The 12,466-nt window shown below is 48.3% G+C and overlaps 1 protein-coding gene across 1 annotated transcript in view; it reads left to right on the top strand.

The window, feature by feature from the left end:
- arap3 (ArfGAP with RhoGAP domain, ankyrin repeat and PH domain 3) overlaps nucleotides 1-12,466 on the top strand; it is a 29,054-nt gene continuing 16,588 nt past the window's right edge. Inside the window, exons 1-5 of the mRNA XM_014408593.4 lie at nucleotides 1-145; nucleotides 8,439-8,601; nucleotides 9,491-10,420; nucleotides 10,796-10,836; nucleotides 12,376-12,458. Of these exons, the coding sequence (XP_014264079.2) occupies nucleotides 8,507-8,601; nucleotides 9,491-10,420; nucleotides 10,796-10,836; nucleotides 12,376-12,458 (1,149 nt within the window). The 5' untranslated portion in view covers nucleotides 1-145; nucleotides 8,439-8,506. The remainder of the gene's footprint in view (nucleotides 146-8,438; nucleotides 8,602-9,490; nucleotides 10,421-10,795; nucleotides 10,837-12,375; nucleotides 12,459-12,466) is intronic.

Genomic DNA, 12,466 nt, shown 5'->3' with positions numbered 1-12,466 from the left:
TGCCCGCAGTGGTCGCGTGTAGCTTACCGTAGCTGCTCAGAGTTTCTCCTCCCGGCGCACTGAGAGCCGCGCGCACTACTTACCGGACTGAACCGAGCACAGAGACCGGAACACGGAGCAGGAGGCAGGCAGAACCGGGTCGCAGGTAAGGCGCTCCCAGTCCTTCAGACTTTACTTAAACAGTCTCTCAGAGTCCCGCAGGAAGCGGCTCCTCCTGCCGCGGAGCCGCGCACAGTCCGCGGGTCCGACCCCGCCACAGGTTCGAGTCTCTGAGGGTCTGGATTCACACAAGGGGTCTGAGGGGATCCAGACTGGAGTCAGAGTAAATTAGTGTGAGGGACAGCAGGACTTCTCTTATGTTATTGTATTTTTACACACCTCTGTTGCTGTGAAGCTCGCACACAAGAATTTCACTCGCATGTACCGTACCAGCGTACCTGCACATGTGATGTGACAATAAAAGTGATTTGATTTGACTCGAGCTTCTGATGTTAGTGGATCTCTGAGGTTTTGAAGGTCTAGGTTTGCTATCCTGGTCCTGGTTTTATGGTCCTGGCTCTGGTTTCAGGGTCCTGGTTCTGGTTTTAAGGTGATGCTGGTGTATTTGGTGCATGATCTGGTTTCAGGGTTCTAGTTCTGGTTTTAGGGTGTGTGCTGGGTTGTTGGAGTCCGTCTCTGCCTTCACTGGCTGCAGGACAACATCGTGATTGCTGACATCATGATCACAGCTGATCTTGTCCTCTGAGCAACTTCATCATGACATCATCAGCTGGTCATTCATCAGTTCCTTTTCCTGTTTTTTGATTTCAGTTGATCAGCTGATAATCAATGAAAGGATTGATTTCTACAGCCGAGTGTTTGAGGTGTTACACACACACAGAGCAGCACCGTGTGTGTGTGTTTGTGTTGAGAAGAACAGAACAGGAAGGGAAAACTCCCTGTGATGTAACATCCTGTTTATCAACGTGTCATGGCCTCTGATTGGATGTTTTTGTGTTTTATTGTCCGGTTATTGCTCAGCATGTCTCTGCTTCGTAATTCTGTGTGTGAATATTTGTAAAATCATCACCCTGTGGGATTATATCTGACCTCTGACCTCAGCCTGGACCGTTATCTTTGGCTCTGTGCTGATTCGTACCTCAGGTCTCTGATCAGAGTGAAGCGTCTCCTCGTTCGTCTCACTGTTTCAGGGCCCTGAGACAGGTTCAGGGGCAGAATGATGCTGAACGTGACACACAACAGGGTCAGAGGTCGGTGGAGCCCAGTTCCCCCCACAGCCATCAGTGTCAGAGAATAATCTTTGTTTTCAACAGAGGAAAGCAGGTTTCCTGATTTTAGAGCCATCTGTGAATGTCCCACCTGGTGCCCACAGGTAGTCATGTGCGTTCCTTGGGCTTTAATAGTTACCTGCAGCCTCACACAATGTACACCACAAACTTTAACTGTTAATCCAGTCCAGTCAGTGATGATGCTCCAGGTCAGAGTTCAGGTTCACATCAGCCTGTCTGTAAAACACACCTGAATAAATCCTGTGCTCCACCTGAACACGCCGCTCTGCCCTGAGAACATGTTGCTCCGCCGGTTGGTCTGAAGGGCTGCTCCTGGTTGAGTTCTTAAAGTCAGACATCTGTCTTCATAGACTCGCTCACTGAGTTCTGCTGTGATCCTGCATGTTTGGGATCTCCTGCATGTGGAGTTTGTGGTTAAATGGGGATTTCAGGTTTGGCTCAGTTTTGCCTTTCTGTGATCATGTGATGTATTTATCCTGAGAAGCTCGAACTGTGAAACTCCTGTTTATCTGATCACCTCCTGATGGCTCGCTTTGATTTCCAGGGAAGCTGTAAAATAGTTTTTTAGTGTAAGAGAAGCGTGTGTTTCTGCACACACTCAGTAAAACAGGAGGTCGCTCTGTGTGCAGAGGGCTTTTTAAACCTCAGCAGGTAAAACTGAATGCATCACGACATTCACTGCTCAGCTGACCAGTTTTCTTTTATTTAAATAAAGAATTAATCAGACTTTAGAGCTCAGAGGAAATCTATAGAGGTGTAGAATCAATAATAACCCAGTGTTCCCAGTGTTCCCAGTGCGCGTCAGTGTGTGGTTCCTGTCACAGCTCAGGAACAATCAGCCCTCTGTTTCACACAATAGAGGCTCACTGTTATTATACTGCCTCATTCGCCCACCCTCACTCTCCCAGCCTTCCTCTCTGCTGCTCCTCCTCATTACAGAGCAACGCCTCGGTCCGACATATCTGCAGCAAGCACAAACCTGCAGGCTCACAGAGAACCTGTAGACCCAGAGAGAACCTGCAGAGAGAACCTGCAGGACCAGAGAGAACCTGTAGACCCAGAGAGAACCTGCAGAGAGAACCTGCAGAGAGAACCTGCAGGGCCAGAGAGAACCTGTAGACTCAGAGAGAACCTGCAGAGAGAACCTGCAGGGCCAGAGACAACCCGCAGAGAGAACCTGTAGAATCAGAGAGAACCTGTAGGGGCAGAGAGAACCTGCAGAGAGAACCTGTAGACTCACAGAGAACCTGCAGGGATAACCTGTGGACTCACAGAGAACCTGTAGACTGAGAGAGAACCTGCAGGGCCAGAGAGAACCTGTAGGGGCAGAGAGAACCTGCAGAGAGAACCTGCAGGGCCAGAGACAACCCGCAGAGAGAACCTGTGGACTCACAGAGAACCTGTAGAATCAGAGAGAACCTCTAGAGGCAGAGAGAACCTGCAGAGAGAACCTGTGGACTCACAGAGAACCTGTAGACTGAGAGAGAACCTGCAGGGCCAGAGAGAACCTGTAGACCCAGAGAGAAAGCATCGCAGCGGCTACAACCATTATCGTCTGCAAATTATGCCAGGCGGCAGTCATAGCAAAGAGATGAAGTACTTTTGAAATATGGGGAAAGCCAAAAATTGCGCTTCCTCCACTTTCGTAACATTGATTCCTTAATGTTGAATTCTCTCGCAGCTGCTCTATTCCCATGTTGTTGCAGTATATTAATAACTAACCTTGTAACTAATCTTAGTTGTTCTCCTGACTGAAGTTTGGCCCGTGTATAGTATCCTGATATGTGATTGCATTTGTCCCTGACCACCAGAATCCCTCACGTTAACTTTTATCGAGTGGAAAACACGTTGGCGTTCATCCTCCAGCTTCACTGTGCTAATGTTATGCTAACATAGCTGTGTCGCTAGCAATCATGTAGCACAACATTATATACCAGGTAGTCCAACTTCAGTAACCCTGCAAACGTCACTGCTGTTTAGTTTTCTGTCTTCATTTATGTTGGAAGTAATAGCAGAGCTGTACGTTTGAATTAGTTTCAAAAATCTCTGTCAGAACATGGTATGAAATGTTTAGGTGGAAACTAGCGAGCTAACTTCCTGTTAACTTCTAACTCCGTTAAATTTAATAAATTCTGTTTTCATGGATGCATGGATGTTAAACTTCATAGTTACACCTGGTAAAGCAGCAACGCTGATGATTTTATTAAAGATGAAAGAATTTAGACTGTTTTTAACTCTCAGTGTTCGTTTGACTTTGGGACCTGAAGTGGATGGAGTTTTGGACCCAGATTACTCCGCGAAGCTCCTCACTACGGCAGCCGTAATGCTCTGACAATCCATTAAGCAGTGCGGCTTACCAAAGTTGTACTAAAACATTTTTTAACAGATTTCTGCACGCCCAAATCGGTTCAAGGTCAGTAAGCACAACCAGAATTCATACATAAGGCACTCTCTCGATTTTTGAGAAAATTAAAGGATTTTAAGTGTGCCTTATAGTGTTGAAAATACATTATACAGAAGAAAAGAATATATCGTGATATATATCGTTACCGCACGTGCTTCAAATTATACCGCGATATGGACTTTAGGCCATATCGCCCAGCCCTAGATGACAGCTTTTTGTCTTCCAGCTTCGCTCTCCCAGGTCTTTATCATGTGAAAAATCAGCTAACATACAGAAACACCAGTGATGAGGCGGGCGGCATGGGAGCAATGTCAGGGAGGTGAAGAGGGAGGGATGGGACGAGGACAGGGTGTGTTTGGTGTTTGGGGAGAAATGGGAACGGCAGAGGTAGCGCGGGTGCGTCTGAACCAAGACGTTTTTCTGCGTCTGATTTCAGCTGTCAGAGCAGGACCGCTTCAGCCAGGCCAACCAGGTCTCCATGAGAGCTGCACTTCACCGGACAGACTTTCACCGTTTTTACCAGATTTGTCTCTCAGGCTGCAGGCTGCGAGCCTTCAGTCCTCCTGAGGAAGTCTCAGACAGCCTAACATTTGGCACAGTGTAAACAGGGTTGTTATGCAAGCTTGATGTTGTAGCACTTTAACACCTTTGTACGTCTTTGCTGTTTTTCTTGGTTCAGTAACAGCGAAGACAGTGATGTTTGTAGGGACTCTTTTAAATAGTCAGTGCCAAAGTTTGAGCTGTGACAAGGAAACTGGTGCAGATACGTGTGTAGTACGACCAGCTGCTGAAAATCCCCGCGTCCATCCTTGCAGCGTGTCACGGGGTGTCCTCAGGAACAAACACAGGGTGACCTGCGCACATCATTCAGGGGTTATCAGAGTCACATGATGTAGTCACATCTGAACAGAACATGGACATGCTGTAGTAATCCATGCTGCCTCACACAAACCTGCATAACAATAATAAAGTAAGATTATTTTACTTTTTTGGCCTTTATTGACAGGTACAGTAAAGAAATGACAGGAAAGCAGCCGGGGGGGCTGCGGGTCAGACTCAAACCCGGGCCGGCTGCTCACGTGCTGTTAGCGATGGTGTCGTGCTGACCGCACAGAGCTGTGCGTCTGCGTTACTGCCTGTTTGTGTGTTGGAGCTGTGAGCTTGTGTGTCTTTGCAGTTTGGTCGGCTGACACTTAGCCAGCAGACAGAATCGGCTCTTTTTAACAGCCGCCATGAAGAACTCGTAAAGTTTCCTGTGAAAATCTGTTCGAGGAGTTTGACACCTGGTGTCTGCTGTTTGTGGCCCATTGTGTTCAGCGTGACTTTATTTGGGCCACGCGGCGTCAATGATGACCTAGTTCTAATCAGTAATCAACATCCAGTCGTGTCAAAGACCCCCACTTTGGATCAATATCATCGGAACTAAAGCAGCTATCATAAATTAGACTCCCAGCATGCATTTCCAAGCCCACTCTCTGACCTCAGGTTTGACTCTTGTCATTTATTGGATTCTTCTTCACAATCACATGGAGGGTCAGTCCCCTGCAGACCCCGCACTGTGCACCCTGAATCAGCTGGTGTGTGGAGGGAAACTGGTTCGAGTAGATCACACCACAAATGTGATTTTGGTGCCTTCTACCCCTCGCTCATGAGGACCAGCACCATCAGCTGGAGACACCGACAGAGCTGATGGTTTCACTGATTTTACACCGTGGGCCACGTATAACCCACTGTGATGTTTAGTGGGCCGGGCCAGTGAAAGATTTTTAAGTACACATTAAATCAATACAGGGACAGATGTGTTGGATCCAGTGGTCAGAATATGAACGTCCTTCGATGTCCTGACTCTGACTGGGTTTTACACCCAAACCTCAGACATGAGCTCCAGCTGTAGCTTCAGTCAGCCTGCGCTCGGCCCTCCTCTCTCTTGTCTCAGCTGCAGTGTTTAAAAGTGGAAGTCGGATGGGAGGGTCTGTATCCTCTGGCTGCTTTTCCTTGGCTCGGTCTTTATCTGTGGCCTTCACTGACTTCCTGCCTGGTTCTTTAACGTTTTTCCTCCTCGGCCGCTCTTTTTCCTCTCACACCGGACTTTCTGTTTTCTGTCACTGCAGTTTTTCTCAGGCTCCTGCTTTTTACTCCTGCTGGATTTGAGAAACTCTCCAGTTTTACATTAAAATGTCTCCCACAAAGTTGATTCTGTTCATCTGGACGTTTTCAGAGAAACGTTTCGTCATCATCAGGTGACTTCTTCAGTCTCAGCTGACTGCAGGTCTCCCCAACCTTTAAACAGGACATTTACACAATGACTGACAATGAGCTATGAGATCAGTTTCATCATTGTTAATATGCAAATTGTCATGATCAATGATCAACAACCACTAATCAAAGAGCGCTGATCACTGATCGTGACAGTTTGCACATTAACAAAGATGTGACCTCGCAGCCCATTTTCAGTCATGAGTAAATGTCCTGGCTGGAAACCTGCAGTCAGCTGAGACTGAAGAAGTCACCTGATGATGATGATGATGATGAAACGTTTCTTCCACCGAGCAGATGCATGTGCTTGTATCAAGACATGAAAAGGTCTCATGTGGAAATGTTTGCAGCCGGGAGTCATGTTGATATTATTACTCAGTGTGGTTTCCTGTGGATTGGTGTTGATTCACCACCATCTGTGAACATCTCTGAGTGAACGGTGAGTAAACTAGACTGCAGCGACCGACCTCCTGTTCCCCTTTTACAAAGTGCCTAAAATGACTCTCCTCTGTTTCTACCTTTATTATCCTGGAAAAAAGTAACATGAGGAAGTTTGTGAGGGTGGTGCAGGACGTGTGTGGGGACAGAGACAGTGGTGTGCAGGTGGAGTGACAGATGGGTTAAAGATGGGAGTGGGATACATCAGGGATCTGCTCCGAGCCCCTTCTTGTTTGCAGTGCTGATGGACAGGCTGACAGATGAGGTCAGAGAGGAGTCTCTGTGGACGCTGATGTTTGCAGACGACACTGTGATCTGTAGTGAGAGTAAGCAGCAGGTGGAGGAGAGCCTGGAGAGGTGGAGGCATGCTCTGAAGAGATGCAAGACAGAATACATGTGTGAATGAGAGGGTGGATGTGTAAGGAGTACAGAGGGTCAAGGTGATGAGCCTAAATACCTGGGGTCAGCCATCCACAGAGACGGGAGAGTCCAGGTAGGGTGGAGTTTGTGGAGGAGGGTATCGGGGCGGATTTGTGACACGAGGATGGCAGCGACAGTGAAAGGGAAGGTTTAAAGATAGAGCACGATCCAGCACACATGTCAGCACGAGGCATCGAGTCTCTCAAAATAAAACCAGCTTCAGTCTGTGAGCATGCGCTGTGACGAGTCCACGGACGCTGCAGATTTCAGCTCTGAGACGAGGTGCTGCAGCTGTCCTGCGTTTTCTTTCCTCCTGTTGGTCGCCGGCTTCAGTCTGAGGAGACGTCAAAGTCCTGACAGAGAGATGCTGGCGCTGACGACACTCGGCGGCTCTCTGTGGTCACGTGACTGCACGGAAGCATGCATTACTGTGTTATTTATGATACGATCACATCATTGACACAGCATTGATCATGTTGTGTGTCACAGCTGTTGTGTAACGTGTTTCCTGGCTGTGTGGCGGCTGATCTCAGAACAGACGCAGCTTTTGTCTGAAGAGTGGAGGAGGAGGAAAAAGGTCGGCTGGAGGAAGCTGCTGTGACTCACTTCCTCCTCGGCCTTTGTCTTCCTGCAAGACGCTGCAGCCGTGTGTGTGTGAGTGTGTGTGTGAGTGAGTTATTTTTACTTTGGTGTTAGACACATGCTCTTCTGTCTTTCTCTGAGTGACGTCCTGATGCTGACAGAGAGCTCTCCCCAGCTCCATCACACCTGCAGTTTTACTGTCACACCTGGACTTCAGTATATCTGCTGTGTTCACAGGCTCTTATTGTTAAAGGTCCAACAGGAAGCTGCATCTGCTTCTTAGTTGACATCTCCTGAACACATCACAGAGAGGTGACACACACTCACACACACACACACAGACCCACACACACACACTCACACACACAGACACACACCCACCCACACACACACAGACACACACACACTGGCAGGATGCAGGGAGCCGCTGAAGTGAAGCGTGCTGCTCCGAGCTGGAGAGTTCTCCTTGTCTCATTGGCTGTGTGTGACTTCCAGCTGTTGATCCAGCAGATGATCCAGATGTGGGTCTGTTTTGGGCCCACAGTTTGTTCCCCGAGTTTTTCCTTGTAGCAGCAGGGGTGTCAGGGTTTCATGGCAGGAACCCTCAGCCTTTATCCCCACAGTGACCCTCTGTCTGATTCTCTGCTGCTGTGCAGAGGTCAAAGGTCAGCCTGCTGCAGACGCAGAGAGACAATCGTGCAGCTGTGTCTGCCTGCTGACATCATACTTTCTTCTTCTTTTGTGGTTTTAGTTCTCAGAAAGAGGGGCTCGTGAGCTCCAGAGGTCAAAGGTGACAGTGGTGCAATCTACACGGTGTGTGGAGGCAGTTTGTTAATTGATCTTAATTAGAGGATGCGGTTCAAAGAAACATTTAACGCCCCCTGCTGGAGGAATGAATGGTTACAGAGGCTGGCTCCTGTTGTGTGTGTGTGTGTGAGCCAGTGTTTCTGGTTTTCTGGTTTCAGTGTGGGGTTAGTGAAGCAGCAGAACTTAAACCAGTTTCTGATGATATCTAAAGCAGATCAATCTTTCACCTCTTTCTCCACCAGATGGACGACCGCCATCCGCCACTGCTGTAGGTCAGCGATGGCCCAGGTGTTTCCTGCTGGTGGAGGAGATGAAGCCCAGTCCGGACTCTGTGTTGGTCATCATGGGCTCCCTGGATGGAAGCACGCCGGTTGAGAGGCTGCTTTCTGCGATTCATCTGGAGAGGTCAGGATTGAGGAGTGCAGCATGAAATGGGGGGAAACCGAAACGGCACAATCATCAGATAGTTTGTGTGGCAATGTTGTATCGATACAGGGACTCCAAATATTGATATTCTATTAAATAAGTTAAAATACAGCCGGGGCCTCTCTGTGTGGAGTTTGCATGTTCTCCCCGTGTGTGCGTGAGTTCTCTCTGGCTACTCTGGCTTCCTCCCAAAGTCCAAAGACATGCAGTTAATGGGGTTAGGTTCACTGGAAACTCTAAATTGCCCACAGGTGCAAATGGTTGTCTGTGCCTATGTGTCATCCCTGTGACAGACTGGTGGCCTGTCCAGGTTGTACCCTGCCTCTGGCCCTAAGACAGCTGGGATAGGCTCCGGCTGGATGGATGGAAATGAACATACTGGAGGGCTCGTTACCTGCACTGCCATCCAGAGATAATGTATACGTACTGAGCTCGCCAAAGCTACCCGATGGCTCGGCCACACGAGGAAAATCAGGGCAGCATCCTCCTCACAGCTACAAAAACAGTGTGAGGTTGTCTATGATTGCCATGCATGGTTAGCTCGCCGCTTGTTGCTGCTGCACACTCACCGTTCTGCGATCGCACAGGAGACAACCTGTCTGCGAACAGCCTCAGGCTGACTGCAGTCATTCTCACAGACTGCTTTTCTACTTCAGAAATGCAGACAGATGAAAACACGTGGTCCTCAGTGTGACTGAGTGGGCTCAGCTGCCTACAGAACTGGGTGCACGTGTAACAGTTAAAAATGAACTTCTGTCCATGTCAATAAATGTGATTTTTAACACGTTATCACAGAAACTGACAACCAATCAAAGGGCAGCTCCCATCTAGCCAATCAGAATTACTTTAGGCTTCTGTCTTCCTGCAGGTACCTGGACACCTTCCATCGAGCCGGTCTCCTATTGGCTAGAGACTTCACACACCTCGACAGCGATGCATTGGTCAGTCTGGGCATAACTGCCACAGGACACAGGAAGAGAATCCTACGATTGGTCGGTTACATCGAGAGGACAGAAGGCCAAAGAGCCAATCAGAACGCAGATCTCCCTCGTGACCGCTGTCAGTCAGTTTGTTCTTCGAAGCGCGGTCGCACCGAGTCGCCCCGTCAGGAGGTGATCAGGAACAGCTCTGCTCCCGATCTCGCCGCCATGCTGGCAAACTCCGATGGCGGCAGGCCAACAGTGAAGCCGGTCCCCAAACCGAGAACTGTCTTCAATCGCCGCAGGACCGCGCCCATCCAGTTCACCCCAACACCCGACCCTGCTCCACCCCTACCCAGGAGGCTTTCCCAGGAGTCCATCTGCCTCACTGTGCTGGAAAGTCTGAGCTCAGCGGACATGCCCACAGCAGACAGTGCTTTGACCTCTGACCTCAGTGACAAGGCGCCGTCACCAAGCCGAAGGTCGAGCCATGGGGAGAGAACTGGGAATGGCCGCTGCAGGTCTCTGTCAGACACTGGAGGGTTACCGCCGGTTCCCCCGAGGCTGAACCGCATCGTCCCCCCCGCCTCGATGCAGGGGAATCCTCGCGCTTCTTCTTCTTCCCCTGTTCCCACAGAGCATTTGCAGGCGCCGTCCTTCATTTCCTGCACGGGTAGTCATGACAACAGCAGGTTCTCTGGATCCTCCCCCTCCGCTTCTCCCCGAGGAGGAGGCCTAGAGATGGTCTCCAATGAGATATATTGGGGCACGTTACACAGCTCTGCTGCCCCCGGTGGGAAGAGGAATTATTGCAGCCAGCAGTCGGCTCCTCCCACTCCACCCAGACAGACACCTGAGAGGAACTGCGAGAGGAACAGGTTAGTCACCGTGATGCACCAGTATTTGGACCGGGGTACGTTCCAATACTCAGTTTCATTTAGCAAGGTTTGCGACTCGGTCCGAGCGGTCTGAAGTCTGCACCTCCTTTAGCGGAGGAGACACGTTCTTCATGAAAGCATCCCACAATTCATAGCTACAGACCATCTGATCATTCCTAAAAGCGATCATCTGGATGTTTTTGCATTAAAGCATCTTTCCTTCACCTGTATCGAGGTCAAGGAGGATGGGTTAGGAAAAGGAGTTTTTGCGTGTTCAAGCGTACCCCAGGATCCATGATATGTTTGTTAAAAATCAGTTTTTATGTGAAGGCCCAGGCCTGACATGATTCATCATTTTCACTGTGTTTGTTTCAGTGGCAGCACTTTAAGTAACAACTCTTCAGGATCAGCCAGAGGTGAGTTCAGAGCTCTGAGTCGCACAGAACAGCCTAAAACCCAGGCAGGTCGAGCCTTGTCTGTAAGCTCTGCCTACAGGAAGACGTCATTACTCGTTTCCTGTCAGCCTGATCGAAACATAAAACTATTTAGTGACTGGTGTGTGAGACTCCTAGTTCCCAGACAGTGCACGCACACTTGAGAACAATGTTCCCTCTAAGCTGCACGCGCGCGCAATTGCGCACTGCTGTCACGGTGTCCGCACACAGGAAATCTGCATTGCACACAAAAAAAAATCTAACCTGAATTGCAATGAAAATAAATACGTTAACAATTGATTCTGTTTTACAGTGTGAGTTTGTAAGTGACCGGCAACTGGCCGCTCCAGCCAATAATGCGATTCACATTCGTATATACGCAGCTAATCAACGTTGACAGGCTCTGACAGCGTCCTTATGTGCCGACACCGGTGTTTTAGCGAGCAAAGCGGCTGATGTGGAGTGAAGCCACGTTAATGACAACGTGTACAACCATTGGAGATGTGAGCAGGACAGAAGGAACAACTGACAGAAAAAGTGTGGACTTTATGCCAGTTTTTAAATTGTGTTGATCGGCCACGTAAAACCAGAGTCATGATAAAAATATCTGCAATGTTTGGTTTTCTTCCTGAATACTGTCGTTGTTTATATTTTATATAAAAACTGCGTTTTATAAGGAAAACGCTCGAAAGCGCTCTCTGCCTGTGAGCAAAAACAACACCAAAAAAACCCCCCACCCTTTCCTATTGGTGGAAAAATGCACCATGTTGACCAATCAAAAAATGATATGGCAACATGGCATTTAGTTGTTTAGGAAGGGGGAAGTTTTAGGAGTGACGGCGGTGTTTGAGATGTGAGAGATTTGCGTTTAGCACAAATCTTGTGTAGTTAGCGTGTAGTGTAGTCAATAGTTTTGTTGTGTGTGTCAGAACAAAGAGGCGACTGCTGAATGTTACAGGTGTTACAGCAGTGATACATCTGCTGCTGTCAGGCCTGCAGGTATCAGGCTGTTGTTCTCCTTTATCTTATAGTGGACAGAAATTATTTTTTGGAGCGGCACAAATAATTTGTGTGGCATTAGATTTGATGCAGAACAGCTGATTGTTCTGTAAATAGTTTGAAATGTTTATTTAAAAAACGCCTTTGCTGCATTTTTAGGTAAACAGCTGCAAAAAACTTTGTTGTTTGCAAAACTCAGTTACTTTTTTGAAGAAGTAACTATATAATTAATTGCCCAGCATTGGTCATTATTTACTGTATTCAGACAGAGTTACAGACTCTCTCCCAGACCACAGACTCATAATACAAGTCAGAGCTTTATTTAAAAAAAGAAAGAAAAAAAGAAAGTTGTGTTTTCAAAATTGGAGTTCAAGTTATTTTTACTTCCAATAGTGTTAACATGCTACACAGATCGGCTTTGTCATACTGGTCACAGTTTATTTTAACTTTGACGTTATCAAATCAGAACGGACAGGGACGGGGCGCAGGTGAATCCTAACTCCGGTCATTTCTGTTTGGCAGCCTCCACGGACGACCCCGAGGACGAGATCAGCCCGTACTGTGAGACTGTTTTCCAGACCCGGAGACATCCTCCTGCCGCTGAGGTCAGACC

Source organism: Maylandia zebra, linkage group LG2, assembly GCF_041146795.1.
Source record: "Maylandia zebra isolate NMK-2024a linkage group LG2, Mzebra_GT3a, whole genome shotgun sequence".
Lineage (NCBI taxonomy): Eukaryota > Metazoa > Chordata > Actinopteri > Cichliformes > Cichlidae > Maylandia > Maylandia zebra.
The sequence above is the reverse complement of the archived record's forward strand: the minus strand, read 5'-3'. Positions and strand labels throughout refer to the sequence as shown.